Source organism: Drosophila tropicalis, unplaced genomic scaffold, assembly GCF_018151085.1.
Source record: "Drosophila tropicalis isolate 14030-0801.00 unplaced genomic scaffold, ASM1815108v1 contig_878, whole genome shotgun sequence".
Classification (NCBI taxonomy): domain Eukaryota; kingdom Metazoa; phylum Arthropoda; class Insecta; order Diptera; family Drosophilidae; genus Drosophila; species Drosophila tropicalis.
The window spans coordinates 14,567,477-14,593,244 of record NW_027173374.1 but is presented as its reverse complement, the minus strand read 5'-3'; the positions used below and the strand labels follow the sequence as shown (position 1 = coordinate 14,593,244).

At 35.9% G+C, this 25,768-nt stretch overlaps 7 protein-coding genes across 12 annotated transcripts; 3 read left to right on the top strand and 4 right to left on the bottom strand.

The window, feature by feature from the left end:
• Positions 1–187: 187 nt before the first annotated feature.
• Positions 188–10,814, top strand: LOC137585796 (facilitated trehalose transporter Tret1). Of its 5 annotated transcripts, none has more exons than XM_068301742.1 (8): positions 2,719–2,786; positions 4,565–4,824; positions 4,945–5,102; positions 5,825–5,941; positions 6,022–6,107; positions 6,324–6,440; positions 8,694–10,064; positions 10,124–10,814. In XM_068301742.1, the coding sequence occupies exons 2-8, from the start codon at positions 4,757–4,759 to the stop codon at positions 10,412–10,414; spliced, it is 2,208 nt and encodes a 735-aa protein (XP_068157843.1). In that variant the 5' UTR covers positions 2,719–2,786; positions 4,565–4,756; the 3' UTR covers positions 10,415–10,814. The 5 variants fall into 5 exon arrangements, with proteins under 5 accessions (XP_068157845.1, XP_068157843.1, XP_068157842.1 ...); XM_068301741.1 differs by having other exon boundaries at positions 2,746–3,028; XM_068301740.1 differs by having other exon boundaries at positions 2,746–3,546.
• LOC137585798 (WD repeat domain phosphoinositide-interacting protein 3) lies at positions 10,465–12,318 on the bottom strand. Its single transcript, XM_068301746.1, has 4 exons — positions 12,118–12,318; positions 11,916–12,002; positions 11,078–11,839; positions 10,465–11,009 (listed from the first exon to the last, which is right to left on the bottom strand). Exons 1-4 carry the CDS (start codon positions 12,182–12,184, stop codon positions 10,903–10,905), a joined length of 1,023 nt encoding a protein of 340 aa, XP_068157847.1. The 5' UTR covers positions 12,185–12,318; the 3' UTR covers positions 10,465–10,902.
• An 81-nt stretch (positions 12,319–12,399) lies between these two features.
• On the top strand, positions 12,400–16,758 carry LOC137585799 (mitochondrial glutamate carrier 1-like). Of its 2 annotated transcripts, none has more exons than XM_068301747.1 (5): positions 12,400–12,600; positions 13,999–14,055; positions 15,153–15,287; positions 15,350–15,976; positions 16,032–16,758. In XM_068301747.1, the coding sequence occupies exons 2-5, from the start codon at positions 14,000–14,002 to the stop codon at positions 16,174–16,176; spliced, it is 963 nt and encodes a 320-aa protein (XP_068157848.1). In that variant the 5' UTR covers positions 12,400–12,600; position 13,999; the 3' UTR covers positions 16,177–16,758. The 2 variants fall into 2 exon arrangements, with proteins under 2 accessions (XP_068157848.1, XP_068157849.1); XM_068301748.1 differs by lacking the exon at positions 12,400–12,600 and adding an exon at positions 13,243–13,406.
• Positions 16,759–16,775: 17 nt separating this feature from the next.
• On the top strand, positions 16,776–17,951 carry GC2 (Glutamate Carrier 2). The gene is made up of 3 exons (XM_068301749.1): positions 16,776–16,866; positions 16,919–17,053; positions 17,127–17,951. Exons 1-3 carry the CDS (start codon positions 16,838–16,840, stop codon positions 17,905–17,907), a joined length of 945 nt encoding a protein of 314 aa, XP_068157850.1. The 5' UTR covers positions 16,776–16,837; the 3' UTR covers positions 17,908–17,951.
• Tango9 (transport and golgi organization 9) lies at positions 17,909–19,514 on the bottom strand. Its single transcript, XM_068301745.1, has 4 exons — positions 19,352–19,514; positions 19,147–19,264; positions 18,919–19,060; positions 17,909–18,817 (listed from the first exon to the last, which is right to left on the bottom strand). Exons 1-4 carry the CDS (start codon positions 19,417–19,419, stop codon positions 18,042–18,044), a joined length of 1,104 nt encoding a protein of 367 aa, XP_068157846.1. The 5' UTR covers positions 19,420–19,514; the 3' UTR covers positions 17,909–18,041.
• Positions 19,515–20,566: 1,052 nt separating this feature from the next.
• Positions 20,567–21,754, bottom strand: LOC137585517 (uncharacterized). Its single transcript, XM_068301318.1, has 3 exons — positions 21,655–21,754; positions 20,714–21,110; positions 20,567–20,618 (listed from the first exon to the last, which is right to left on the bottom strand). Exons 1-3 carry the CDS (start codon positions 21,752–21,754, stop codon positions 20,567–20,569), a joined length of 549 nt encoding a protein of 182 aa, XP_068157419.1.
• A 1,139-nt stretch (positions 21,755–22,893) lies between these two features.
• Positions 22,894–24,803, bottom strand: LOC137584745 (uncharacterized). Its single transcript, XM_068300296.1, has 4 exons — positions 24,540–24,803; positions 24,010–24,451; positions 23,574–23,947; positions 22,894–23,098 (listed from the first exon to the last, which is right to left on the bottom strand). Exons 1-4 carry the CDS (start codon positions 24,683–24,685, stop codon positions 23,026–23,028), a joined length of 1,035 nt encoding a protein of 344 aa, XP_068156397.1. The 5' UTR covers positions 24,686–24,803; the 3' UTR covers positions 22,894–23,025.
• Positions 24,804–25,768: the final 965 nt, after the last annotated feature.

The window sequence follows — 25,768 nt, the reverse complement described above, 5'->3', positions numbered from 1 at the left end:
ACCAAGCACAGGCCGCATCCTACTACCTTATACGTCTAAGCCCATATTGATCTAAACAATTAACAAAGAAAAGCTAATTTGTTAAACAAAGTTTTATTACGATTTTTGGACTGTGTATAAGAAATACATCGTTTTTTTTCCTAGGGCGAGTGAAAATTGTTTAAATATAGTCTTCAGTTAACTGACAGATATCGAGATCAACGCATGGATAAAGTTGATTAGTTCTCAAAGAGGGAAAATAATTAATAAATAGGCGAAAATGGCTGAGGCTAGACTGCGCCGCAATATAAGCCGTCAAGTTCCAGCAATGTAAGAAACATTATACATTATTAAAAATACAAGTAAATTCTGTGTGCGTGTGTTTTGTGTTGTGTTGTGTTGAGTTTTGCACTTATATAATCGCCTGATGATTTAAATTATTTAAATTTCGCATTTCCGTTAATTGTTGGGTAAAACTGAGAAAATGTTTGTAAAGTGACAGACACTGCTGCTACAATTAGGAGAAAAAGTTTACAATAAACATAAATCACTGCCGACGACAATGATCACGTGTGATGTAAAAGCAACAACAACAAATACGCTAATTTTTAAATACAAAAATGTTTTCTGTATCCCATGACCTTCGATCGGCATGCGAGAGACGAGCGGAAACATTTTTACATTAGTTTTTGTAACGGAAACTTGTTTTCAAACAATTTTTTTTATTTTTGCTAGAATCGAATTGCATTCAGAATTAGCCGATTTTGGGGTAGCGGGAACAAAGACTCACAACGGTTGAAATAAATATTTAAGATGCTGATAAGCCATTTATGTTTGGGGATTTTGAAAATCTTATCATTTTTAAGACAAGTTCATTGCTCTAATAATTTGCTACCCATGTCTAGAAACTTATATGTAAGTATACTTTTTTTCAATTACAAATTCAATTATTATTTCACACCCAATGCTTATCTTGTCTATTTGAATTGTTAAGTGATATTAGCGCGAAGTTTATTCCAAAACAAATTGCTTAATTCTCGTAATTTTTAGGACAAATATGTGAAAATGAGTCAGAAGCTATGTTGTTAACAATTATTTATATGTAGAGCATTATTGTTGATTTTGTCAAGCTTAGTAAGCACTTAACAACTTTACTGGAATTTCGGATAATCATAGGAAAAATGCGTTGAAGCAAATTTAATTACATAATTCTGAAAATAATTCTGATAAAATTCTAATAGTGCCAGGTATGTTTCAGTCTATCTCGTTCTGGGTCTAATTCCATCTTTTACTCAATCATTCAGCAGGGGTATTCAGTTTGCAAGTAGTCGAGAGCTTTGTTAAACAATTAAATTACAAATACAACAATTTAGAACTCACTATGAATATCCGCACAAGTGATTTAGTTTTGATTTACAAAGAGAAGTCTAACAGATACATACTAGTCAACTCGTCTCGCTTCACTAGTTTCCATAGAACAACCTAAACCTATTCGCATTCCAATTGAAAATGTTATTCAATTTGGTTTAAAATTTTTAGTTCAACTTGATTCTGAACTACGTGTCTATAGATTGTGTTAATACTTTTTTCTTTTACACAAAAACTCATTATTAATAGGTCAATACTCTACAATTGGAAATATTCGTGGGGTGAGAGACCCAGAAATTCAGCAAAAAGACAGACTAAACATACTATATGATTCTGCTTGTTAATTCAGCTCATTTTCATGATCAGGAATATATTATTTACATACATATTTACATTTATATTGCCTTTGCATTGTAACCTTCTGGCCAAGTTGTTTATACTCTTTTCGCAAGAGTATAAAAAAGAACAAATAACCGGTTTAACATTTTTATATTAACGTTTTGTTGACAAATGTTTATTGCTACTGGAAGATGTTCCAGAAACAATTTCGTGAAATCCTCCAACTTGAAATCGTTTGCAAATATTTTATCTTTTTGTTTAGTAATGAAAATCACTTAACCCATCTCGCATCTTTGCTCAAATTTACTTCTTATTATTAAAAAGAAATTTATGATTTCACAGGAAAAAAAACCATAATTTTAAAATTGAAATCAAAAATAAATATATTTTACATTAAACATTTTTATTGAATTCATAATTGTCCTGAATGTTATTATTTTACCTGCCACACTGAGCGTATACGTATTATTTGACCCCAAATAAGGCGTTGAGCGTAGGGTGAAGAGATTCCAAATCGTTGAATGCTTTGTAAGAAAGAATTCTATAATGCTAAACATAAATAGTTTAAACCAATAATAGATTACATTATTGATCAATTCAGGACTGCAGAAGTGAGTTCGTTATTCCTCAAAACAACCTTCAATATAAATGTTTTTTGATTTTTTTGTATATCTCAATTGTCATCTTGTATTTTGTATTTCTTAATGAACTTGGATGTTTGTTTTTTTTCCATTGGCTGTGTTCTTTCTGCTACTGCATTATAAATTGGTCAAAGCATTGTTATTACCAAATGTGTTGCTGCCACGTTTGACATTTGCAACACCAACAACAACAACAATCAACAAGAACCGCCAATACAATGCAATAAGCTTTGGCCTAATAAGAGTTTTGTATCGTATTGACTGCAGCTGTTTTTTTTCTTCTTTTTTGTTGGTTTGCTTCTGGTTACGTCGACAGCGGCAGCGACAGCGACGCTTCTGTAAACCAAGCTTAACAAGAGAGCTCCAAGCTTGAATGAATGAATCAGTTTCAGTTCGTTTCTAACGTACAAAAGGCACAGATGAAATTTTCGTTTCACGCGCAGCTACAGAAATAAAAAAGTAACTGAAAACTAATTGGGAAACGTATCAATTGAAATGAAATGAAGAAAACGTGCGTCTAACGTGACGGAAAATTAAAAAAACTAACAATATTTTTTGTGTATTATAAGTTTATTTAAACAAATTCTGTGTAAATTACCTCCAAGGGACTCAACCTTTGGATAATGCATTTCGGCCGCTGCACGCAATCCACGCCGTTCCGCCCTTAACGATGACAATCTTTTAACCCACTTCGAATTCAGGTTGGGGGTAGTGGGGACTTCCGCCCCTTCTTGTTGTAGCCCTTTAGTGTGTAGCTCTTTTGGCTTAAAGTGTAAACTAAACGTAAATGGCATTCTGAGAATTGAGATTGAGAAAGTGAGAAACCAGTTTTCTAGGAGAAAAACACCAGCAAATTTATTTCGAAAAGAAAAAAAACACTCAAAAGAAATACAAAATAAAATCAACAAGAGAAGATCAACGGAGAAACAAAAACACAACACCGAAAAAATCGACAAAATAAACATAATTAATATTTATAACCGCAACAACAAGTTGTGAAAGGTGTTGAGCCTCTCCACTTGCTCCAAGAGTGAGTGAGAGTGAGGTCTCAGTCGGTTAAAGTGCGGCGCTTCGTACAGTTCGCCAACAAGTGCGTGAAATTAATTCAAATTAAAAAAAGAAAAAAAAAAAACAGAAAAAAAAATAAAGATCCAAACTAGTTAAAGTGTTAAACCATCAATAAATTCAATTTTCTCCCTTCCCCTGCACATATTTTCAGGTTGTTTTCTTAATTCAAACCCTTTTAAGCCAAAAGAGAACTTCAAATTTGTGTATAAAATATGCAAATTATATACACAATCGCACGTAACATTAATTTGTGTCAACGACGAACAAAATATAAATAAATAATAATTAAACTCCAACTGAACGATCGCAAACGCATAATAAATAAGCTTGAATAATGGCAAAAGACTTTGCAAAGAAAGCAGCTGCATGACGAGGTTTTTTGAATTCCGAATAAATTTTGGCCAACAAAAAGAAATGAAAACTATATAATTAATTTTAGCTTTAACAAAAAAAAAAAAAAAAAAAAAACAATTATAAGCCTCTTGTTAATGGAGGGCAAACTCATCTATAAAACTAAACTTTGGATTCATTTATTTATCATTTAGACAAGCATAACTCATACGCACCGTATGTCCGCTAAATTATAACATTCAGGTCTTCCATTATAAGTGATGGACTTGAAAGTTTAATGAATTTATGTAATTATTAACAACATTAAATCGATTCTCTTATTTAATTTAAAAGTTAAATCATAATAATAAATCATAACCGTAAAGGTTTAATTTTGCCCACCCTTCTAATTATACAAATATAAAACAATTTGAAAAACAACTTGTTTTAAAATGTTTTAAATTTTTTGTATATTTTCACACATATGTATATTGCCCCCCCTAGCCAAGGGCTACCGCTTCCATGGAGTGAAAACTTACAATTGTTATATATTCCCCATCAATGTCAACTAATAATGAATGTTATTTTATTTTTTAAACATTTTAGTCAACGAGAAAATAAGCTTTGTTTCTATTATAAAACAGAAACCTCTTACTATCTCATATGAATTTGAATAAGGGTTTCTAGGATTCCGCCAAAAAATAGTAAACTTGAACATTTAATGTAAAATTTCAAATCAATTTGGTAGATAATTGTTCCATCTTCTCGTCATGCTGCTAAGTGCATTGTGAATTGATTTCAACAAATGTATTCACTTATCTATTTGCTTGCACCCACAGAGTCAAAGTCAAAGTCAGGTGTTAACAATGAATAGTTATAATGAAAATTAGAATTGATGCTTAGCCAATTCATCAGCAGCAGCAGCCAGTGAAAACGTCAAACAAATCATTTATAACTCGACAGAACTCAACACTTGAACAAATAGTCAAAACTAAAGACAAACGCCTCGTGCGAGTGCCACATTTGCCACAATGTTGAATGGCAATGGCAATGGCAAGTCAACGGCAACAACAGTTGCTGCAACAGCTGAAAAAAATGGGTAAAAATCCAACAACATAACTAAAAACTATGCAAATTTTAACTATACTACAGCAAAGTGTTTTAATTTGATTTGCTAACTAAATGTATTTCATTTAACTTTTTATTAAATTGCTTCTAGATCTGTGAACGATCGTCCTTTGTTTATGCTAAATGGCCATAACAATAATAATATTAATCGTCGCACTTCGGCGATCGTTAACGATGTGGAAGTTAGCAATTTTCGACGGGCCTTACCACAGTTTATAGCTGTTAGTATTAAGAACATATTGCTCTTCGGTAAATACTCGCAATGCCATTTTAAATTTTAAATAAACTTGGAATGAAACTGGTTAAATAAAGAGAAACAAAAATTAATAACTTTAACATAAATATCATTTCGAAAACATGTCAAATACTAATTTCATTCGCAAGTTCTCTACATACATATATACAGTGGCACTCGGAATTTCGCTTCGTTTATAGGGTTCGCATTTTAATTCATGTTCTTAATTTATGTTTCCTTATTGAGAAGGATTTTTGTTTCAAAGTTTCATCCCTAATACTTACTCTTTTGGGGTGTCCATTACCACTACTTTTTTTAGATTTTTATTCAATGTAGATCACTTTTCGTCCTTTTGTCTTTGATTAGATTGAATTTTTTTTTTATTCATTTACCGAAATGAAGTCTGAAATCGGTAAGAGAAACTTAAGAAAAAAACTTCTTAAACTAAGCAAATTGATTTAAAAGAACCAATTTTCTTTAACATCAGAAATGTAGTTAAAATTTCCATTCAAATGAGGCCATTATCATTAAAATTGGACTCCCATTAAGATAGAACTTTTGTGTGACACTTCTCAGGAGTCCTTTCTCCATATTCTTTTATGTATTTCGTTCCGATAAAATGTATTTACTTGTAGACTCTTTCAAATGTCCGCCACTGTATATATGTAGCTATATAGGTATATAAATATATTTTGAATATATAATTGTGATTCGATATCATATTTCGCGTATTAAGGCTATGGCATGACTTTGGGCTTTCCAACAATTGTGATACCAGCCATTCAAGGTGGTGAAGGACGAAGCGATCCCAATAGTGATATAGTTCTTAATAAAGATGAAATATCCTGGTTTAGTAAGTACATACTCACAAGTGTTCACAATACACGTGGCTCATTCAATTGTATAATTTACAATTTTTTTGTTTTTTGATAGGTTCGATAAATTTGATTTGCGTGCCATTGGGTTGTCTCTTCTCGGGTTTGTTCACCCAGCCTCTAGGTAAACGGAGGGCTATGCAGGTGTGTATACTCAAGGTGTAGGGGCATGTGTGTGTGTGTGTGTGTGTGTGCGCGCACTTAACCGCAATCATCTGTAATCCATCTATCTTCCGCCACATGCAACATTGACACACTGAACTGGAAATGATCCGCGTGACTCTTTTTGTTTGTTTGTTTTTTTTGGTTGTTGATTTTATTATGCAATTATGTTGATCATTTTGTTGTTGTTGCTTTTAGTTTGTCAACCTGCCGATGCTGGCTGCCTGGTTAATGTTTCACTTTTCAACGCGTACGGAGCATTTGTATGCGGCTTTATGCTTGGCTGGTCTCGGCGGCGGTTTGATGGAGGCGCCGGTAAGTTAATTCAAATCCAAAACCAAAATCAAACCCTAAATTCAATTAATATCTACTGGGAATGTGGGAATCTACATGCATCAAATGGATGACCTTGGCAAGGGCAGACAATGTGGGGGACTGAAATTTATTGTTATTTTTTTCAATGATAAAGATGATCATCAGTTTTTTTTCACCTTTTGTTTCGCTGATTTCGATTTGCATTAATAGACGTGAACCTTTGATTGTTCATAGCTTTCGTCTTATGCCGGTATTGAGTTAATCCCCTTTTTTGAGTAGGTGGGAAATTCATAGATGTGTATAAAATGAAATCCATTAAAAAGCCACAAAAAAAGGCATTTCCGGATATATTGTGGTATTCCTATTTACTGACATCTGACATTTTTGCTTAGGAGGCAGCCAAAGGTATATCATTATAATTTAAACGAGTATTTTAAATAATGAAAATTAGAACAAGTTCAAATCTTTGGAAACGTTTCAAAATGAATTTTTTCTTTGTTCATACTTTTGAGCCAATGTGTCTCACTTGGGAGTTTCTCAGACAAAATTTAGAAATTTGATTATTAAGAATTAATTGAAATAATGAATCAACCGTTTATATAAATTTCGGGACCCAAAGTGATTCGTGAACTAACCAAGTCAATTGACAATTTATTCCAAAACCAAACCCCAAGATCCCGACATAGAACATCTATAATTCTTGTTAAATAAGTCGCATTGTCTAAACATTTCTCAATTTATTAAAGATCAAAGGGGAAAAATATAAAGAAATATCAAGCTGTGATTGATATATGCAGGATTTCTATAAAGATTTGTAGATGAATTAGGTAATTAGCCTTTTGTTTTGGTTACACTTTTTTAGCATTGAAAGTCGTTGCAACATCGGATGAGCTTACACTTTTTTTACCGTTTTCGGGTTTTTTATAATCCTGGTATAAACGCTGGCCAGGCAATATTTTTTGGTCATATAGACAGGTGAAAGACCATTTATCGCCGTTAACTAAAAGACCACAGCCAACTTTTGTGGCCTTATCGAATACTAAGTTTGCAAATAATTTCATTTGATTGGTGGCCTTGAAGGGAAAGTTTTCATTATCAAAATGATTTGTTTCGTCTTGGTATTCAAACCATTTTTTTAAGAACATGTTAAAATCATGTCTCGTTTGTGGCCTGCCACTTTGTATTAAGATATCTGAACTCTCGGCCACATTGCGATATTCAGGCAAATTTACACAATATTCTGAAATTCGCCCAAGACATAAGTTGCTAATACGCATGGCCAATAGACTGAGATTATCATCCCAGGATAGTGGCGGTATATATCTCTCACCGGGCCAATTTAAGGTAACGTTGTTCTGGAAGGTCTTACGAAAGTGATTGTGAATATCAAGAATTGTTATTTTAAATTTATTCATAGCCACACCTTCGCGCGGCCATTTACAATCGGGACCCCACTAATTAAAATAAAAGTTAAATTTTAGTCACTAAGAGGGCAACTTACTTTGATTTCACTTACGAATTTTGTCCGACAGCTAACATGTTCTATTCCACGTGGACAAAGACTACCAAGGCACAGATTCAATGGCTTCTTTGGAGGACCATATATCTTGGCTGGAGTATAGCGATGCCATTTAGTGCGAAATATTCTATTCCTCTCCCAACATAGAATAGAATTAAATACGCACAATATAAAAAGGATTGGCAGAATTCGCATCTTGAAGTTTCAGACATCCTAACTTAAAGATGCAAGTGTTTTCATGTGGTAAATCATAATGGTTACAGTTTAAATTGGCAAAAAATTAATTCGTTCCAATGATCTGGCATATACATACATTCCAGAAGCGTAGTAAATCCCATTTGATTCCATTTTATCAAGTTGTTAATCAAAACAGATGATAATGCCTGATATTGCTGCATATATGTATGTATGTAGGTCGAATTAGTGATTTTAGCTAAACACCCACAACTAGTTCGTGTTGGCCATGTTTCCAGCCTAATTACCAATATGCATTTAATGAGTAATATTAAACACACACACTCAGTTGTTGCATATTAAGTATACGCTACGTTGCCTTTTTTTGTTGCCTTGGCAAACTCCTCGTACACTTAACTTCACTTCACTCTGCGACTGGCACTGGGTCATGCCATGACACCTATGACCTTTAGGTTAACTTCAGAAGCGACCTTCAAGCTGTGTGTAATTTGGTTTGCATTTAATTCGTTAATTGTTTTCTATGTTTTCTGTTGTTGCAGGTGCTTACCTATGTGGCCGAGATCACTGAGCCCAAGTATCGTGGCATTCTATCGGCCTTGGGTACCACATGTGTCATCACCGGAGTCTTTGTGCAATTCATTCTAGGATCCCTAATGGATTGGCGTAGTGTGGCAGCTGTTAGTGCCGCCTTTCCAGTCATCACCATGTGCGCCTTGTGCTTTGTCCCGGAGAGTCCTGTGTGGTTGATTAGGGAGCAGCGTTTTCGTGAGGCAGTCAAATCATTGCAATGGCTAAGAGGTTGGGTGCCCGAACACAAGATTGAGGCGGAATTCAATCAGCTTTACGATGAGCTGATTACCAAAAAAGCCCTGGAGCAGGCAGCAAATGGCATAACACCCGGAGAAAGCCGCACGATTAAGAATCGCTTACGTATGTGGAGGAAGCGTAGTTTTCTGGTGCCCTTTATGTTGGTCTCCTTTACATTTTTCACTGGCCACTTTTCGGGAAAGACTCCACTCCAGACATACGCTGTGCAGATCTTTCATACGTTAAAGGCTCCAATGAACAAATATCATGCCACAATTCTGTTGGGAGTGGCCGAAATGTTGGCTACCATAATGGGTGTGATACTTATTCACTTTACTGGGAAGAGACCACTGGTTCTAGTTTCTACTGTGGGTACTGGATTGTGCTTCTTTGGCACTGCCACCTATGCCCATTTTCTGAACGATGTGCCCGGCTTCACAGTCAATAATGTGGTAGTCAATGCCTCAGCCATATTGCCCAAAGAGAATGTTTTATCGCAGGCGAATATATCGAAAATATTTGAGAATGAACAACAGGCCATCAAAAGGGAGGAAGAGGAGAGAATGGAGACCACATTGTTGCCAGATGAGATGGAGACAACTACTTTGTTTGGCATAGAGCGTATAAAGCGTGACACTGAGGAAACCACAACCGAACCGCATTGGGGGGACGAGGAGGTAACCACTTTGTTACCTATTATGAGCAGCAGCACCGCAAAGCCATTACCGAGCTCATCCCCGACCTCGGATAAACCACCAATTGTGCAGGAAATATTATTGAAAGTGCCCAAACAGGAGCACAACTATTTGGTGTGGGTGCCATTAATTCTTTTGCTGCTGTCAGCCTTCTTCTCACATCTTGGCATACGTATGATTCCATGGATATTAATTGGTGAAGTCTTTCCCGCTGAAATACGCAACAGTGCCTCTGGATTTGCTGGTGGAGTTGGTTATATATTTGGTTTCCTATCCAATAAACTATTTTTGTCCATGGTAGGCGCCTTAACTTTGCAGGGAACATTTGCCTTTTATGCCAGTGTGGCGTTTTTTGGCACCATAGTTCTATACTTTTCTCTGCCCGAAACCGAAGGACGTTCCCTGGGAGTAAGTAGTCCTTAGAAAGTTGAGTTCTTCGCATTATTAACTTGTCTACGTTTTTATAGGAGATTGAAGCACATTTTTCAAAGAAATCAGATATGAATTTATTTCATAAGCAAGCAGCTCTTAAGTCTCCGAAGTCATCAACTATGGAACAGAATCAGACGCCGGCGAACGTAATCAATATGGATAATTTGCAGAACCTTCATGTGCCTATCAGTTCACAGCAGCAGGCAAAGATCATTCATTTGCAGCAAAGTGACTTTGCGCCAAGATCACAGGATCAGAATGGGGCAAGAGCTGCAGGTGGTGCCACCAATTTGGCATTCGAGGAGCACAACACAACGCACCTGTAATACTTTACACCTTCATTCCAGTGATATTTGCGAACAATAAACATAAAATATTTAGTTGTACAGTAACAGTAAAGAAGGACAAATATGTTTAATCAATATTCTTCAAATGGACAATTCGGTTCATTGATTGCGCGATTCGAACCAAAGGCTTACAAAATGTTGGCTCTAAAGCTTATAGCATCATTGGAAGGATTCCAGTTTGAAACGCGAACGCTGGGCTGGTCCAAATGTTTTGATATTTGGCCAACAGCTTTACCATTCTTATACAATATTTTTGGACAATGAAATTTACATGCTCGAGGAAAACAAAAGCAATGTGTAAAAGGATTAACTACTTCTATTTTTTAATATATGAACTCGGAGTTTGTTTAACGTATGATTAAAGCATGCTTAATTGTAATATTGTATAACACATTTCCATAGAGAAATATAGAAAGGGGGGGTAACGGGTATAAGGATATAGAACAATTGATCAGGTTAATGGAGCTTTATGATTCATCATCTTGAAGTTCCAGGAATTGCGTGCAAGTGTCACGACTACATTCGCCCTTATTATTAAATAGGAATTTATAGTAATGACCATCGGCGCAAATAGCTGGAAAATGGATTAATAGAAAAGGTACAAATAAACTTCGTTTTAGTATTAACAAGAAATGATCTTACCCACAACTGAATTGGGTTCGGCACCAAAGGCACAAACACACCGTGGTCCCTGGGGTATGGAGAACTTAACGAAACTCCATTGACTTGTAAAATACTTGGGTATGATGGGCAACGATGACTCCTTTTGTTTATTATCGCATAAATTAAAGACATGTATAGTGCCATGGTCGGAAGCCACCACTAACATGCTAGACTGATGATTGAAATTGATGCAATAGATATTTGCATGATTGCTTCCTCGTCGCAGTTCCGAAACCATTTTGCCATTCTCCGTATCGAAAATCCGTATAAGTGTGCCCTTTTCACCCGCTGTGGCTAGACGCGTGCCCTGCAGATTAAGTGCAATGCAACTGATGGCCGCCTCATGAGCTACAACCTCCAAAGGAGCGCGCTCTGTATTGGCAAGATCAACGATTTGGACATGGCCGGTGCGTCGGCCAGGGAATGCGAGTAAACTTTTATTGCTATGCGGACACAAGACACATAGGCCATTGGGATTGGAGCTTGTCTCGAATACGTGCAACTGCTGAGGCTGTTGCGTAAATGTATAGACCTTAATCACTCCCTCTAGCACGACGACAATACGATCTCGTCGAAGGCGTACAGCACGTACTGGCTGGTTGAAATCCAAAGAGATGGCCGGAGACTTTTTTAAATCGTCCCAAACTATGACTTTGTTTGGCGGATACAACGGTCGTATGCCGCCGCCCACTAATGCCAAATAATTGCAGCGAAATAACATTTCCACATGACTCAGGCCACCTGAAAATAAGACAATAGACAATGTGTTTGGTAAAAGTCAACTGTGATGGGACTTTTTATACTGCATGGACACTACCTTCGGGAAAATATTGCCTTTCTTTTTCCTTTAGTGGATCACAATTGTACACCCGAAATCCTGTATCTGTGGCGCAAGCAAAGCAACCTGCAACGCAATATATATGTACATATGTATATGTAATAAAAAAAACACACGCCTTTGTGAGTGAATATGTAAACAACATGTACATATGTACATATATTTGTAAGTTTGCATATACCTTGATCCTGATTAAAGCCTGCAAATAATAAGCCATTTCCATACGGATTCTGCTCCGTAAGATTCATTGTATGTGATTATGACTGATTTAACAATTTGTTAATAATTTAAGTGAAATAAGGCAAAATGTAACAGAGTATGATTTATTTTTCAACAAAAACAATCGACTAGTGCTGTGCAGCGCGTCCGGACTCCCAAATGATGTCCCAAATGAACTGATACTTCACATTTTCCAACACTAAAATTACGAGTACAATTTTTTTTAAACATTTAAAACAGTTCGTGCTGAGTGCTTGTGTGTGTGTGTGTGTGTAGGTGTCCGGACACCGGGATTAGAACGAAGCGCGAACGCGAACAAACATTTAATACGAAAATTATAATAAAGTATTTTTTAAAAAAATATATATACATTCATATATATTAAGTTGAAAGTGAAACCGAGTCAATTAAATACAGTCTCAGGCAAAAACCAATAAAAAGCAATGTGAGTTTTCGACTACAACAACATCAGCTGGTCAAGGGAAGGGGGGTTAGCGGGTGCTTTGCCAATTTATTTAAACATTTTAAATCGAAAGAGCGTCGTCATATATGTATATGTTAATGTGTATACAAGCAAACAAATACACAGACATGCGTATACATATGTATGTATGTACATATGTATGCGTCGGCAATAAATTCTTTAATTTATTAAAAGGTGTTCGAGCCTTGTGATAGAGAGCCCTAAAAGAGAGCAAATTACGTAAAATGATACGCGCTTACAAGTGGTTCCAGTTTGAATTACACATACAATATTTATCACTAGCTCTGCAAGTGTTGCCCAAGACACTACCTCTGCTTCACCACCTTCCTAGCCCAGGTGACACATGTGGTGGGTGGTGTTAGGGGGTAAATGCTGTGAATTTTTCAATTTGAGTTACTTTTTTGCCCCATAAGTAATAATCGATAATTGTGTGTGTGTGGGGGATGGCAACTGCAGCTACAACAACAACAAAAGCAACAGGGTTAACTGTAATCTAAAATGCCTTCAAAAAAAACATCGAAATGAACTTTTTATCACATTTCTAGCCTCTCATTTTGAAATTTCCGCGTGCAAAGTTTATAACAAGTTGGAATACCTTTACCACTTTCCTGATATCTTTATGCCAAAAATATATTCTTGGTGGTTAGATAAAGAAGTCACTTATCTAAGTTAAGAATTGACCAAAAACCAATTGTTGTTAAAAAACCAAAAAAATTATAAAATGTTTAAGTAAACTTATATCAAAAACGAAGTTGACACCCACCGAAGTTAGTATACCCTAACTGATGTTATCTATTATCATTTAGACAGGGTCGGATTTACGGGGCTCTGGGTTTAAGAGATTTGTAGGGCCTTGGCCTCAATAATATGCAGTCTACTCCCTAATTTATTCTATATAAAATGCATATATATTAATTAACTGTCAAGTTTTTTATTGTCAGAGTGTACATATGTGGTATAAAGCTTTTTTTCAATTAACATAAAGGCGTTAGCATGCTAATGAAACATTTTAGGGCAATTATTTATTCAACAAAGGCAAATAACTTGGATTTTTCAAATGTGCATTAATATACACACATACTTATGTACATATGTACATATGTATGTACAAATATTTATATGTGATATGCTTCAGCTGGGTATGAGGCAAGTCAATAAACTTTGCACCAGGCAATGGTTGATAAGAAGCGGCTTTTCGTTTATTATCAATAATAATTTAACAAGTTAGTTCTTCATTATAATAATGTGTACAAGCATATTTATTGTTTTAATTTTGGCTCATCTCTAAATCAAAACCAGTTTAAACCAATTTCCTTATATCTAAATAAACTATTTATGTATATATGTTTATTTCACCAGCATGGCGTCAATACAACAACAACAGCCACTACAACAACCCAAACAACAACAATTTGCGTAAGTTAATATTAAACTACAAATAAGCAATGTAGAAAAAAAAGGAAAACAATAACAAATATATATTATATTTATGTACATTTAGTGCACGCGCATAAAAAAAGGCGAGAAATAATCATTAAGTGGAAAATCAGTTGACACCATATAGAAACTGATAACTATAAAAGCTATTTCAATTGCTCTAGTAATGCATAAATTACTATATATTATATACATACATACATACATAGTTGAGTATGTCTTTTAAATGGTCTTTCTAAATGGAACAAACTTCAGTTTGCAGCGAATGTACCCTAGTCTAGTGTCTATTTCTGATGTTTACTATATTTGGGGAAAAACTGCATTCTCTATGACATAATAATATGTAGACATCATCGTATATAGTATTTTCTTTCGTGTGTCATTATTTGGGTTAGAACATTGCTACACTGACAGCAATATTTAGGTAAAATGCGGGTCCAAACGCTTAAATTCTAGTAGAAAGGTGTTATTTTCGTGGCTTTAGGGATCTAAAATTCAAAAATTTTGTTTAGAAATTTCTACTCCAAATGTTTTTTATTTGTATGAGATATTTTTCAAGTGTATTGCACATTGTTTTTTTGTTTTGTCTTTGTTGCCATTGCTGAAAATAGCTTCCTAGGCGGCTGGTCGGGTAAATGTGAATACTTACACATATGAATGTTTGTATATTTTTATATGTATGATATGCTGGCAAAGAATCAAATAATTTTTTGATATTAAAAATTCGCAAAAACTCTTTGCTTTGACCTTTTCCTTTTTAAAATGGAATACACAAGAACGAGAGAATTTTGATCGATATATGTATGTTCATACCTATGTATATATGTATGTAAGTGTTTACTTTATTATTATTTGCTTTGTTTTAAAATTAGATTCTCATTATCATGGATACGATATCACGATAGGTTAGTGTGTGATATTAGCATAGGCAATTAGTGTTTGTCAAGTTCAAGGCAACTAAACATTAACAAAGCTAATGCAAAAGTTAGCGCAGTGCAAATATTTGTCAATGGGCCAAAACGAGAAAATGTAGAACACAATTAAATGTTATTTCTTATCTCTAATTGCATTCACAGATTATTGCCCAAGATCATTAATGGTGGCATAGCCGGCATTATTGGTGTAACATGTGTATTTCCATTGGATTTGGTCAAGACTCGCCTACAGAATCAGCAAGTCGGTCCAAATGGCGAGCGAATGTACAACAGCATGTAAGTAATCAACTAAATATGTACTTTTGATTCATAGTATATTCGATGCATATCATTTTCAGGTTCGATTGCTTCCGCAAGACATATGCAGCTGAAGGATATTTTGGAATGTATCGCGGCTCTGGTGTCAATATTCTATTAATTACACCGGAGAAGGCCATTAAATTGACAGCCAACGACTATTTTCGTCACAAGTTGACCACCAAGGATGGAAAATTGCCATTGACAAGTCAAATGGTAGCCGGTGGTTTGGCTGGTGCTTTCCAAATCATTGTCACAACTCCAATGGAATTGCTCAAGATTCAAATGCAGGATGCGGGTCGTGTGGCTGCTGCTGCCAAGTTGGCGGGCAAGTCCGTGGAGAAGGTATCGGCCACCCAATTGGCTACACAACTTATCAAAGACAAGGGCATTTTTGGCTTGTATAAGGGGATTGGTGCAACCGGCCTAAGGGATGTCACTTTTTCGGTTATATACTTTCCACTATTTGCCACACTTAACGATTTGGGACCGAGGCGCAAAGATGGTTCCGGTGAAGCTGTTTTCTGGTGTTCATTCTTGGCTGGCTTGGCGGCTGGTTCGACTGCGGCCTTGGCTGTTAATCCATTTGATGTGGTCAAGACACGTCTGCAGGCCATAAAGAAGGCCGACGGTGAGAAGGAGTTTAAGGGCATTTCCGATTGCATAACGTAAGTGGATTAAAAACATGTATCAAACAATCAATTCTAACTCATTTCCCTTTAGTAAAACGTTGAAACACGAGGGACCGACAGCATTCTTTAAGGGTGGTCTTTGCCGTATGATTGTGATTGCTCCATTGTTTGGCATTGCACAAACTGTATACTATTTGGGAGTAGCCGAAGGTTTGCTTGGAGTGGAAAAGAAATAAATTCAATGGAATTATTGACAAAAGTGTGCAAGAGATGAAAGGCATTTCCCATTAGCTATCCATAGAATGTTGAATGTGTATTATATATATATTTACTTTGTGTGTTAATTGTTGTTAAAGCTGTCCATTGTAAAGTCTCAAATTTAAGCGAAATGTTCTATAAGACAATTGTTAAAGTTTGTTTTTGTTTCCAGCGAATATATATCTACATATGAATGTATGTACATATGTTAAATACATATTAACTATACAGGCAGAATGAAAATTTCACAATGACAATAAGATAATGTAAAAGAATCGATGCTTTTAAGATTTATGTGAATGTTTTGTGCTTTCGTTCAATTAGTATAATTTAGGTCTCTCTATATATTGCCATAACAAAAGAAAAAAAATTAACCTACGGTCTTCTTGGCTTCTAATTGTATCTATTAGAAAAGATTTTGCATTTCCTTTTTATTTGTTGTCAACATGACTTAGAGCAATTTATTTAAATATCTACATACAAATTAAAAGATACATATATACACTGATAATAATGATAAAGCTAAATATATATAAAGATTAAATTTCTTGTGTTTCTTATGTTTCGTGCTTATTAATTTTATTGTAGTCTCTGTTTTTCTGTATTTGCTTTCCTGTGATTTTACACAAATTTAAACGCATGGCCGATAATAAACCCGAAAGTTTTAAGTGAGTACACCTCTTTATACTTTGGGCATTTGGCCTAAACATTTCCAGCTAGAATCCTGCCCAAGATCTTTAATGGCGGGATAGCTGGTGTAATTGGCGTTTCGTGTGTATTTCCCTTGGATTTAGTTAAGACACGTCTACAAAATCAACAAATTGGTCCAAATGGCGAGCGAATGTACAGCAGCATGTAAGATTTGGATTCCCTTTGCAAATAGCTTTACATGATGAACAATGCCTTCTCCATATATGTACATACATAGCTTCGATTGCTTTCGCAAGACAATTGCTTCGGAAGGTTTCTTTGGCATGTATCGCGGTTCGGCTGTGAATAATTTACTCATAGCACCCGAGAAGGGCATCAAGTTGGCAACCAATGATTATTTTCGATATTGCTTGGCCTCAGATGATGGCAAAATCACAATTCCCAAACAGGCTTTGGCCGGTGGATTGGCGGGGTCACTTCAAATTATTGTGACCACACCAATGGAGCTGTTGAAAATTCAAATGCAAGATGCAGGACGCACAGCCGATTCGTCCCGGGCATCCGACAAGAAAGTGGAAAAGTTAACGGCCTCTCAAGTAGCCAAGCAGCTTTTAAGAGAAAAGGGTATCATTGGTTTGTATAGGGGAGTAGGCGCCACTGCGGTGAGGGATATAACCTTTTCGATAATATACTTTCCATTATTTGCAACCCTTAACAATGAGGGACCTAGAAAAACGGATGGCTCCGGCGAAGCAGTGTTCTACTGGTCGCTTCTCTCGGGTTTGGTATCTGGTATGTCCTCAGCATTGGTAGTCACGCCTCTGGATGTGATTAAGACACGTTTGCAGGCCATTAGAAAAGCCGATGGTGAAAAGGAATTCGATGGTATTATCGACTGCATTAATAAGACCATGAAACATGAGGGGATTACAGCATTTTTTAAGGGTGGCTTGTGCCGAATGATGGTTATAGCTCCACTCTTTGGCATTGCTCAAATGGTCTACTTCTTGGGTGTGGGTGAACGGTTGCTGGGTGTAGAGCAAAAAAAATCTGTGTAAATCTCTCTGTTAACAATAAATTTTATTCCGCGCTTAAAAACTAACATTTAATATTTGATATACATTTCTTAAGCCCATCTCTCTTATCACATTCAGCAACAGCTTTTCAAACTTCTTACTTTCCAAACGTTCACTTAGATCACATCTGCTGGCCTGCTTTGTGGTACATTTGCATCCCTTTGTTCTTCGTTTAGGTCCATATAACGACTACGCTGCCAGCGGGCCAATGTTGCCCTAAGCCAATCCGCAAATATAGCATGACGATATAGCACAATGCCCATTTGAAGTATTATTAAGCCCAGCATTGTCATTAAGTTAAAATCTTCCCATTCTAGCAGAATGACGAAAATCCAAATAAAATATACTCGCAAGTAGTCGGCCAATAGGCGATTCCCAGTGGAAGAGAACTTCATAATTGCCATTCCCACGTAATCATAGGCGGCACAACTTAAGAAGAACATTATTAAAGCAATATTAAGCCACACATTGGCCTTCAATTGATACCACACATCTATCCAATCATCGAAAACTCCGCGTGAACTCTCATTGAATGAAGCTGGCACATAATTGAAACAAACCGCCAATAAAAGAGTTATAATCATACCAAAAATACCCTTCCAACCGTTCGCCTGCCGTATGGAGACATCTGTCGTCTTTAGGATCTTCTCCTCGTAGACATATTGCATCGCATGCAGCACCTCAGCAGTTATAATAAGTAAGTCTCCGGTCAAGATGGAATTGCGGTCATAATGGGCCAAACTCGATTGATCGTAGTCTACTCGAAGCAAATCCGTACTAACGATGTGTATTACGCCGCATGAAATGCTGATTATAGCTAACCAGTGGCGTGAGCCCAGACTCTGATTCAATAATATGGTGCCGAAAAAGCCCACGAAGATCATGGCAGAAGCTTTAGTCGAAAGATAATAGAGAGAGAGAGAGAAAAAGTGAGTGATAAGAAAGTGCAATGTAAGTGACTTGGGCAGATGACAAGTACAACATAAAACGTACCTCTTATCATCTGAAAACTGGTCGCATATGTTAGGTATAAGCCAGTAAATAGTGTTATGGAAGCAACAGCATCCAGCAAGGCAGGAAGAAGAATTCTTAAAGGCTTAAACTCAGCTCTGTCGTGAAGCAGTTGATCCTCATTCTATAAAAATAAATATATACACACATACATACATACATATATTGAATCGAATTTGTTGCCGGTTTTACCAGTCGAAATACACTCACCCGTCTACGATTAAAACTCAGAAAATTTCCAAAAAACATTAAAAAGGTCAAAAATACAGGGTGAAAGAATCTATACATTTCACCATCGCTGCCCTCCACCTCAAGATTGTAGGACCATCTGTTGATAAATATATGTACATATGTACATTTGTATGTTTTTTCCCTATTACGCTTTTCCTTTGCTTTCAAGTTTTATTTTACTTACTTCACCACCAGCACATTAAAAGTGCCACTTAAAACAAAAATCAGCGACAGAACAACTTCGCGATTCATTGTTTTGCTTGAAAACGGAAAAATTAAAAAGGTTTTTATTTATTTAATTAAATTAGTTTAATTTTGCGTTGTAGTGGAGTTGCAGTAAACCCTCGATAGGTATTTTCCCAATTTTTATCGTTACCGACGTTATCGGAACAAAGTTATCGATGTCGATAGAAACATGTGTTATCGTTATCGATATATATATCAACGGACTTATTTAAATTAATTTGTTTTCATAATTTAAATCTCTCACATTAAGTCTTGTATTGACAATTGACGCACAAAAGACATACTACTTCTCGTGTATTTAGTAGACAATATATAAATTAAATATGCAGTTCGTATTTTCTAGTACTATGAAAAAAACTTTGCTATTTTGTTTATTTTTTTGTTTTATTTAAAACCAAACTTAAAAAATTATCACAGGATATGAAAGAAACCATTTTAGAATGAAAATGAATACACGATTGATGTTTTGCATAAAATTGTGTGTGTTAATATTTTTTCGATTCGCCTGGGTTTTCCGTTACGGGTGCATTCAGTGCTGGTGCCGTTGTGTTTTTCCTGCGAAAAAGACGTTGTAAATTAGTTTTGCTTAGTAAAAATAATTAAAATCCTTTTGAAGTAAGCAACGTGGAATATTATTATTGTGGTAGCAAAGAGCGTGTCCTCACCTGTTGTTTGTAGTGTTTTGTATTTTGGTTTTTGTGTTGTGTTGTTTATGATGTTTGTTAAGAAAGGACTAAGTGCAAGTATAGATTTGTTTTTGGTTAGAGTTCGTCTCTTTCATGGAGCTCGACCTGCTCAACAGAGCCCAGACGTATTGTTTCATTTGGTTTACTAAACTTTGGTATATATTCAACTGTATCACTTGGACTAAACACCGAATTGTGTAAGTGTTCCGTAGGTGCTGCTGGATCGGGACTTGTGAGTGTAATTTTGGAACCTGTCGCAACTCTGTGAAAATGTATGTTATAATGTAGGTTTAGGGTATCAAAATTAGTGTCTCTTGTTCTCTTGTCTTATTAGTAAAGCTCTAAAGGTGGTTTTAGTTTACAAAACAGAGATAAAATTGGAAGTTTGATTGTACCTTATGTACAGAAATGGTAGAAGTAGAACTTAGGAGTAGAGATGGTGGTTTTATTTTTATGAAACTGGCGCTTTACTGACGCTGGCGTGCTCCACCACGTGCTCCGCGCAATTTTTGTGGATTTCTATTCATTGTAATCGTTGAGATAATAATCACATCTTATTTGAAAAAGGCATATCCGCAGATGTATGTAGATACATACGGAATGATAAGACTTACCTATCCCTGGTCTGCATACTGGCCTCAACATCCAAGCTGCGTGGCTGACGGAAATCACATTCCAACGAGAAAGCCGAATCTCCGGGTGTTATCAATTCTGGATCATTTTGGATTACCACAATATTAGTATAGAGTTCACCTTCCTTAAGGGTCTGGCATTGATCCAACTCGAAATTCATTTCGAGGGAACGAGATCCCTGCTGTGATGTTGGCTTCATGAAGCAAGGTGGCGTCTGCTTGTAGAAACTTCCACGGGTGTACATTACACCTGTGAAGGGCTTCTCCGTTTCCAGCATCACGTTCATTGAGTTGGCTCCACATTTCAGATTGACCTTTTGTATGCCCTGATCACTGCCCTCGATTTTGAAAGTGTCCGAAAGGTCTTGTTCCCAGATTTCTGTAATGGTTACAGTTGACATTTATCATAGTGTTACATCGTTTTACTTGTTTCTTTTCAGTTCGTGAACTTTTAAAAAACTTAAGCAATGAATGCTATTCCCTGATCGGTCTTCAATTTAAATTAAAATTTCGTTTAACTGTTTAAAGTAACATTAGAAATTAAACTCTATTTTTTGAATAACTCTTTTTCCCTTGTTATTTTTTAATTAATTATAAGTCGAATTGGGTATTTAGATTCTATTGAGTTTTGATGGAAACAAAATTTTAAAAATTTCTTTGCGATTAAAAAAGTCTTTTTTTTTTCACATAAACAAAAACCCGCTTTCTTGTCTGTAGTTAGGGTCTGTTGTTACCCAAAAAAGCCGTTAAAATCTGGTAAATAGTTAATCTAACGAACCGCAACAACAACATACACAGATATGAGACTCGTCTTTACTCTGTCGATTCGATATATGCCGGTAAATAACCGGTTTGTTGTTTCTTTGTTTTGGTCTGGCTAGAACAGTAGGCGGTGTCCTTTCGATGTCGATAACCTTCCTTACCTTGATTCTGTTGTTGCTGATGGTGCTTGTTGCCAGTTGCATGAACCATTAGCAACATGTTGCAGCCAATTAAAATTAAAATTCCACTTTGCAGTTTCATTATTATGCACTTTTGTCGAATAGGTTTTGGTTAAAATAATATTTTTACAATTTTCTATCGATTATGCCGACACGTCTAAAAGACTGCGAGATGAAAGCAAAACTGTCGCTTCACCTGCGACTGCGCGCCGTTCATATAAGCACCTGGAAGAAAGCTCGACTTAAACGGGAAAATGAGAGAGACCAAAAGAGAGGCAACTTCAGAGAGGGAGAGCTTTTACAGGTGAGTCTTGGAGAATCTGATCAACAGTAAGTTTATTGAGAAGGCTTTGTGATAAGGCCAAAAAACAAAAACTACGTTTATTGGCAGTTGTTTCTGGCCACTGCATATGGGAGATAGAGAAAGAAAATCATTTAATACTGCAGTTTAAGGAAAACAAAATGCGGCAAAGACATTTCCGCTTTTCATGTCAGATTTCTGTTGTGCATTCGTTGCGCATTTTTCCCATTTTCTTTCGATTTCATTATTCAAAAAAAACTTCCCCGTTTTCGTCTCCGCTTCGACGATTCTCCCAAAAAAATAAGCAAAGAAAAACACATAACTTGGTTCGTGTTGTGGTTTTTGGTTTTTTTTATGCTGCGTTAATTAAGGCTTTAATTAGTTAGTGATTGACCGTGGTAGCGAAAGGTGGAAGTTGCATTGCAAATTGTTACCCTGTTACCCATTCCTAAAAGGAGCATTAACGATCTGCATTAAGATATATATTAAAATCATTAAAGAGAAAATTCTAGTCAAGGAGTGATTTAGAAACATCTTAAGAAGGTTTGAAACATCCTAAAAGCCCTTAAACCAAACAAAGCTTGGCACATTCCAATTGCCTACCTTAAGGGGCAAAGTTGCCCCAGTTCACAGTCCTAAATTTAGTTATTAATTCGATTTTATTTAACGTTTTTGACACTACGTTGCTAGGATATTTTCTATTCGACTCTTTTGATTTTGTTCGCCAAATGTGTTTTGGCCAAACTAATGTAATCAAGACGTTTAATTTGGGTAATCATGCATAAAGAAATTTTAGTTATTTACTGATCTTTTGGAATTATTTCTAGTCTGTAATAATTTACCTTTCCCATTGGTTTTTTATGTTTAGTATCTTATCTTTGCTGGAAAGTGTTAATAGTTTTTAATTTCAGTTTCTAATATTTATCAGTTGTCGATGAGTCTTAACAATTTTATTTTGATTAGATTTGATTCATATTTTGTCTTAAAGTTATTAAAGTTCATTTCTAGGTCAAATTAAAGGCAAACAAAACAAAGGCGAAGTATGGCCAGGTTTACTTCGTTTTTAAGGCGGCCCAGTAGACCTCCAGTTCATTGCCTTCCCAGTTGAAAGGCTTGGTTAAAATGCTGCAAAAAATTTTACATAATGCACATTAATTTCGAAAGGAGAATTATGAAAATTGGGCAACAAAAATGAGGGATAAAATAAAAATGGTTCATACGAAAATTATAGCACATGGGGTAATGGAAAAGAAAAACAAGTTCAACATGCAATGCCAGGCGAGGAAAATCCCGAAAGAGAGAGCGAGATGGAGACAGAGAGAAAGAGAGAGACAGACAGCGAGTGCACTAAAGAGGACCGCTTGGTGGGGCTGCCTACTAAACCGATGGCCAAGATTGACAATGATCATGCACATAAAACATTGGACACAACCAGACTCTGACTTCAACCAAGACCGCACCCCACCCCACTAACCCCACTCCAAACCATTTGCTAAGTGGATATGATGTAATAGTAACATTTTATCCGAGTTGCACAATTTTTGCTGTTTGGTCTTGGTGTTTTTGGTCAACTTCCGACTCGGACAGCATTTCCACTTACTTTTTAGTCACATGATCAAACACTTCCTGCTCCTTGGCATTGAGTCCATTGTAAAAGGCATCCAAATTCACTTGCAATAATTGAGTTGTCTGCATGCCAGTTAGAAAAGTCGATGCATCCTTCAACTTCAGGGTATAGTACATGGCCAATTTGCCGAGTTCAACTCCATTCTGAATGCAAAAATCTGAGGCTTGGCGAACAAATTGCTTTTGCTCAGCACTGGCAGGATGCCAAGGCTGTGGTCCAGTATTAGTTAGAAGGCCCAGATCATGGGCTGCAGCACAAATGATTCCCAGATCTTGCGATTTGAAAAAGTCCAAGTAATCCAGCAGAGTTTGATCGGTCAAAGTGTATCTAGAGTAGCAGAGAACCGTCTAAACGAAATAATAAATAGAAATATCACAAGATTGAACTTAAAGAGCAGAGTATAACTCACATCAAATCTTCCGGAAGCACGTGATATGCATTCCTTTAACACTGAAATGGGATAAGCGGAGACACCAATAAACCTGATCTTGCCCTCTTTAACCAGCTGCTCCAATGTGGGCAATGTTTCATTCAAAACGATATCCAAATCCTTTGCAAATTCAATGTCATGGATTTGAACGACATCCAAATAATTCAGGCCCAACAATTTCAAACTGTTTTCGACGCTTTCCCGTGTCTTTTTGGCACTGAAGTCAAACATATTCTCATAGTCACTTCCATAGCGAGCCACTTTGGTGGCAATATAATACGCCTCTCGTGGCACGCCTTTGAGGGCTTTGCCCAACACAGTTTCCGATTGACCCTGACCATAATATGGAGCAGTGTCTATATAGTTAATACCCGATTTCAGGGCCTCATGCACTGTCCTAATGCCCTCATCCAGATCAAGCCTGTGAAAGGAATTATTTGCTTTGCACTTAATTCTCTTGAAAATGTTTACTGATTCTCTTAATAATTTATTTTTAGCTTCATACTTACCCATAAGCTCTACACAATGCTCCCCCACCGAAAGCGATTTTCGAGATTTCCAGGCCAGTTTTGCCTAATTTACGATATTCCATTCGCTTCACTTGCTCTTCATTGTGAAACCCCTTGACGTAGGTAGCCGGCAATGTTCCAGACATTATGATTATTATTATTTATTAAATATAATTAAAAATAAACAATAAAAAATATATATTTCGCACTCTGTTGAAATTCAACCAACGCCGCAGAAGTCGCAGAACATACTGATAGCCAAGTATTGGCAATTGAGTAATGTTTATTCCAGAATTTCGTGTTTGTAATCAGTGTTTGGAGCCCCCCCAACACACAGAAACACACATACAATCCCGATCATTTAGATGCTCTTCTCTTGATATAGAAGAGCCCACTTGAATATAAACTGTTTGCGAAAGAGCGAGAGAGTCAGAATAAACAGATATCACTGATTACAGGGCTGGTTTAGACCAATTGAGGGTAACTTCACATGCTTTCGCCTAGAGACAATTTTCATTTGATATGCAATTAAATTAATTCAAAAGGTTGTAGAAACTTAAATATTATAATATGAATGGAAATCGATAAAATGTTTTTTTTTTTTGCTTTAAATAACCTTGTATGCAATAATTTTTAAATGAACTGACTTTTTTCTGAGTGTATTTTCGTTCATTTCTAATCGATTTGAAAAAGCTATATCTCAGTTAAGTGCAGTAGTTAACAGTTAGCCATTTTGCTCATGAATATTGAATCGATTTTCCCTTCAAGGATCATTTGCTGATCCTTCTATAACAAAATGACCAATTAATTATTTGTTTATGACGCCAGAAAAACATTTAAATACCTACTGAATGCTAAATCATTTCAGAAGTAAATAAGTAAGATTCAATAGTATTTCTTTCCTTTTTTTAAAAATAAGTATTTACTTATTCTTTTTATATATTTTAATTGATTCTCTGTTAATACAATTTAGTCTCGCTTTGAATGAATGATTTAGTTTGACTTAATCTGTTTTATTTTTAATCTCATTTAATCGATTTATTACGGTTAGCTCTCTAGTATTAAAGAGAATAGAATTGAAATCTTAATATGTTACTATTTGTCGTTGATAATAAAGTCTTAATGTCGAGGAAATTCCTAGTTGATCAAATTTAAAAAGGCGCCCTTACTGAGTGCATCTCATCCTTTTGGATGCCCCACTGGAATTGCATTGAGGGCATTGCCTTACT

Bases quoted from the DNA above. Each gene is read 5' to 3' on its own strand.
- Tango9 (XM_068301745.1), bottom strand. From the start codon at position 19,419: ATGAATCGCGAAGTTGTTCTGTCGCTGATTTTTGTTTTAAGTGGCACT. The intron at 19,265-19,351 runs GTAAGTAAAATA...ATTTATCAACAG, and splicing joins TTTAATGTGCTGGTGGTGAA to ATGGTCCTACAATCTTGAGG. The intron at 19,061-19,146 runs GTGAGTGTATTT...TTATTTTTATAG, and splicing joins TGAGTTTTAATCGTAGACGG to AATGAGGATCAACTGCTTCA.
- LOC137585517 (XM_068301318.1), bottom strand. From the start codon at position 21,754: ATGAAACTGCAAAGTGGAATTTTAATTTTAATTGGCTGCAACATGTTG. The intron at 21,111-21,654 runs GTAAGGAAGGTT...TAACCATTACAG, and splicing joins TCAGCAACAACAGAATCAAG to AAATCTGGGAACAAGACCTT. The intron at 20,619-20,713 runs GTAAGTCTTATC...TACAATGAATAG, and splicing joins AGTATGCAGACCAGGGATAG to AAATCCACAAAAATTGCGCG.
- LOC137585798 (XM_068301746.1), bottom strand. From the start codon at position 12,184: ATGAATCTTACGGAGCAGAATCCGTATGGAAATGGCTTATTATTTGCA. The intron at 11,840-11,915 runs GTAGTGTCCATG...TCTTATTTTCAG, and splicing joins AAGGCAATATTTTCCCGAAG to GTGGCCTGAGTCATGTGGAA. The intron at 11,010-11,077 runs GTAAGATCATTT...TCCATTTTCCAG, and splicing joins CGAACCCAATTCAGTTGTGG to CTATTTGCGCCGATGGTCAT.
- LOC137585799 (XM_068301747.1), top strand. From the start codon at position 14,000: ATGGCGTCAATACAACAACAACAGCCACTACAACAACCCAAACAACAA. The intron at 15,288-15,349 runs GTAAGTAATCAA...TATCATTTTCAG, and splicing joins GAGCGAATGTACAACAGCAT to GTTCGATTGCTTCCGCAAGA. The intron at 15,977-16,031 runs GTAAGTGGATTA...ATTTCCCTTTAG, and splicing joins GGCATTTCCGATTGCATAAC to TAAAACGTTGAAACACGAGG.
- GC2 (XM_068301749.1), top strand. From the start codon at position 16,838: ATGGCCGATAATAAACCCGAAAGTTTTAA. The intron at 16,867-16,918 runs GTGAGTACACCT...ATTTCCAGCTAG, and splicing joins AATAAACCCGAAAGTTTTAA to AATCCTGCCCAAGATCTTTA. The intron at 17,054-17,126 runs GTAAGATTTGGA...GTACATACATAG, and splicing joins GAGCGAATGTACAGCAGCAT to CTTCGATTGCTTTCGCAAGA.
- LOC137585796 (XM_068301742.1), top strand. From the start codon at position 4,757: ATGTTGAATGGCAATGGCAATGGCAAGTCAACGGCAACAACAGTTGCT. The intron at 5,103-5,824 runs GTAAATACTCGC...TCGCGTATTAAG, and splicing joins TAAGAACATATTGCTCTTCG to GCTATGGCATGACTTTGGGC. The intron at 6,108-6,323 runs GTGTGTATACTC...TGTTGCTTTTAG, and splicing joins GTAAACGGAGGGCTATGCAG to TTTGTCAACCTGCCGATGCT.
- LOC137584745 (XM_068300296.1), bottom strand. From the start codon at position 24,685: ATGTCTGGAACATTGCCGGCTACCTACGTCAAGGGGTTTCACAATGAA. The intron at 24,452-24,539 runs GTAAGTATGAAG...TTCCTTTCACAG, and splicing joins GCATTGTGTAGAGCTTATGG to GCTTGATCTGGATGAGGGCA. The intron at 23,099-23,573 runs GTAAGTGGAAAT...AATTTTTTGCAG, and splicing joins TTTGATCATGTGACTAAAAA to CATTTTAACCAAGCCTTTCA.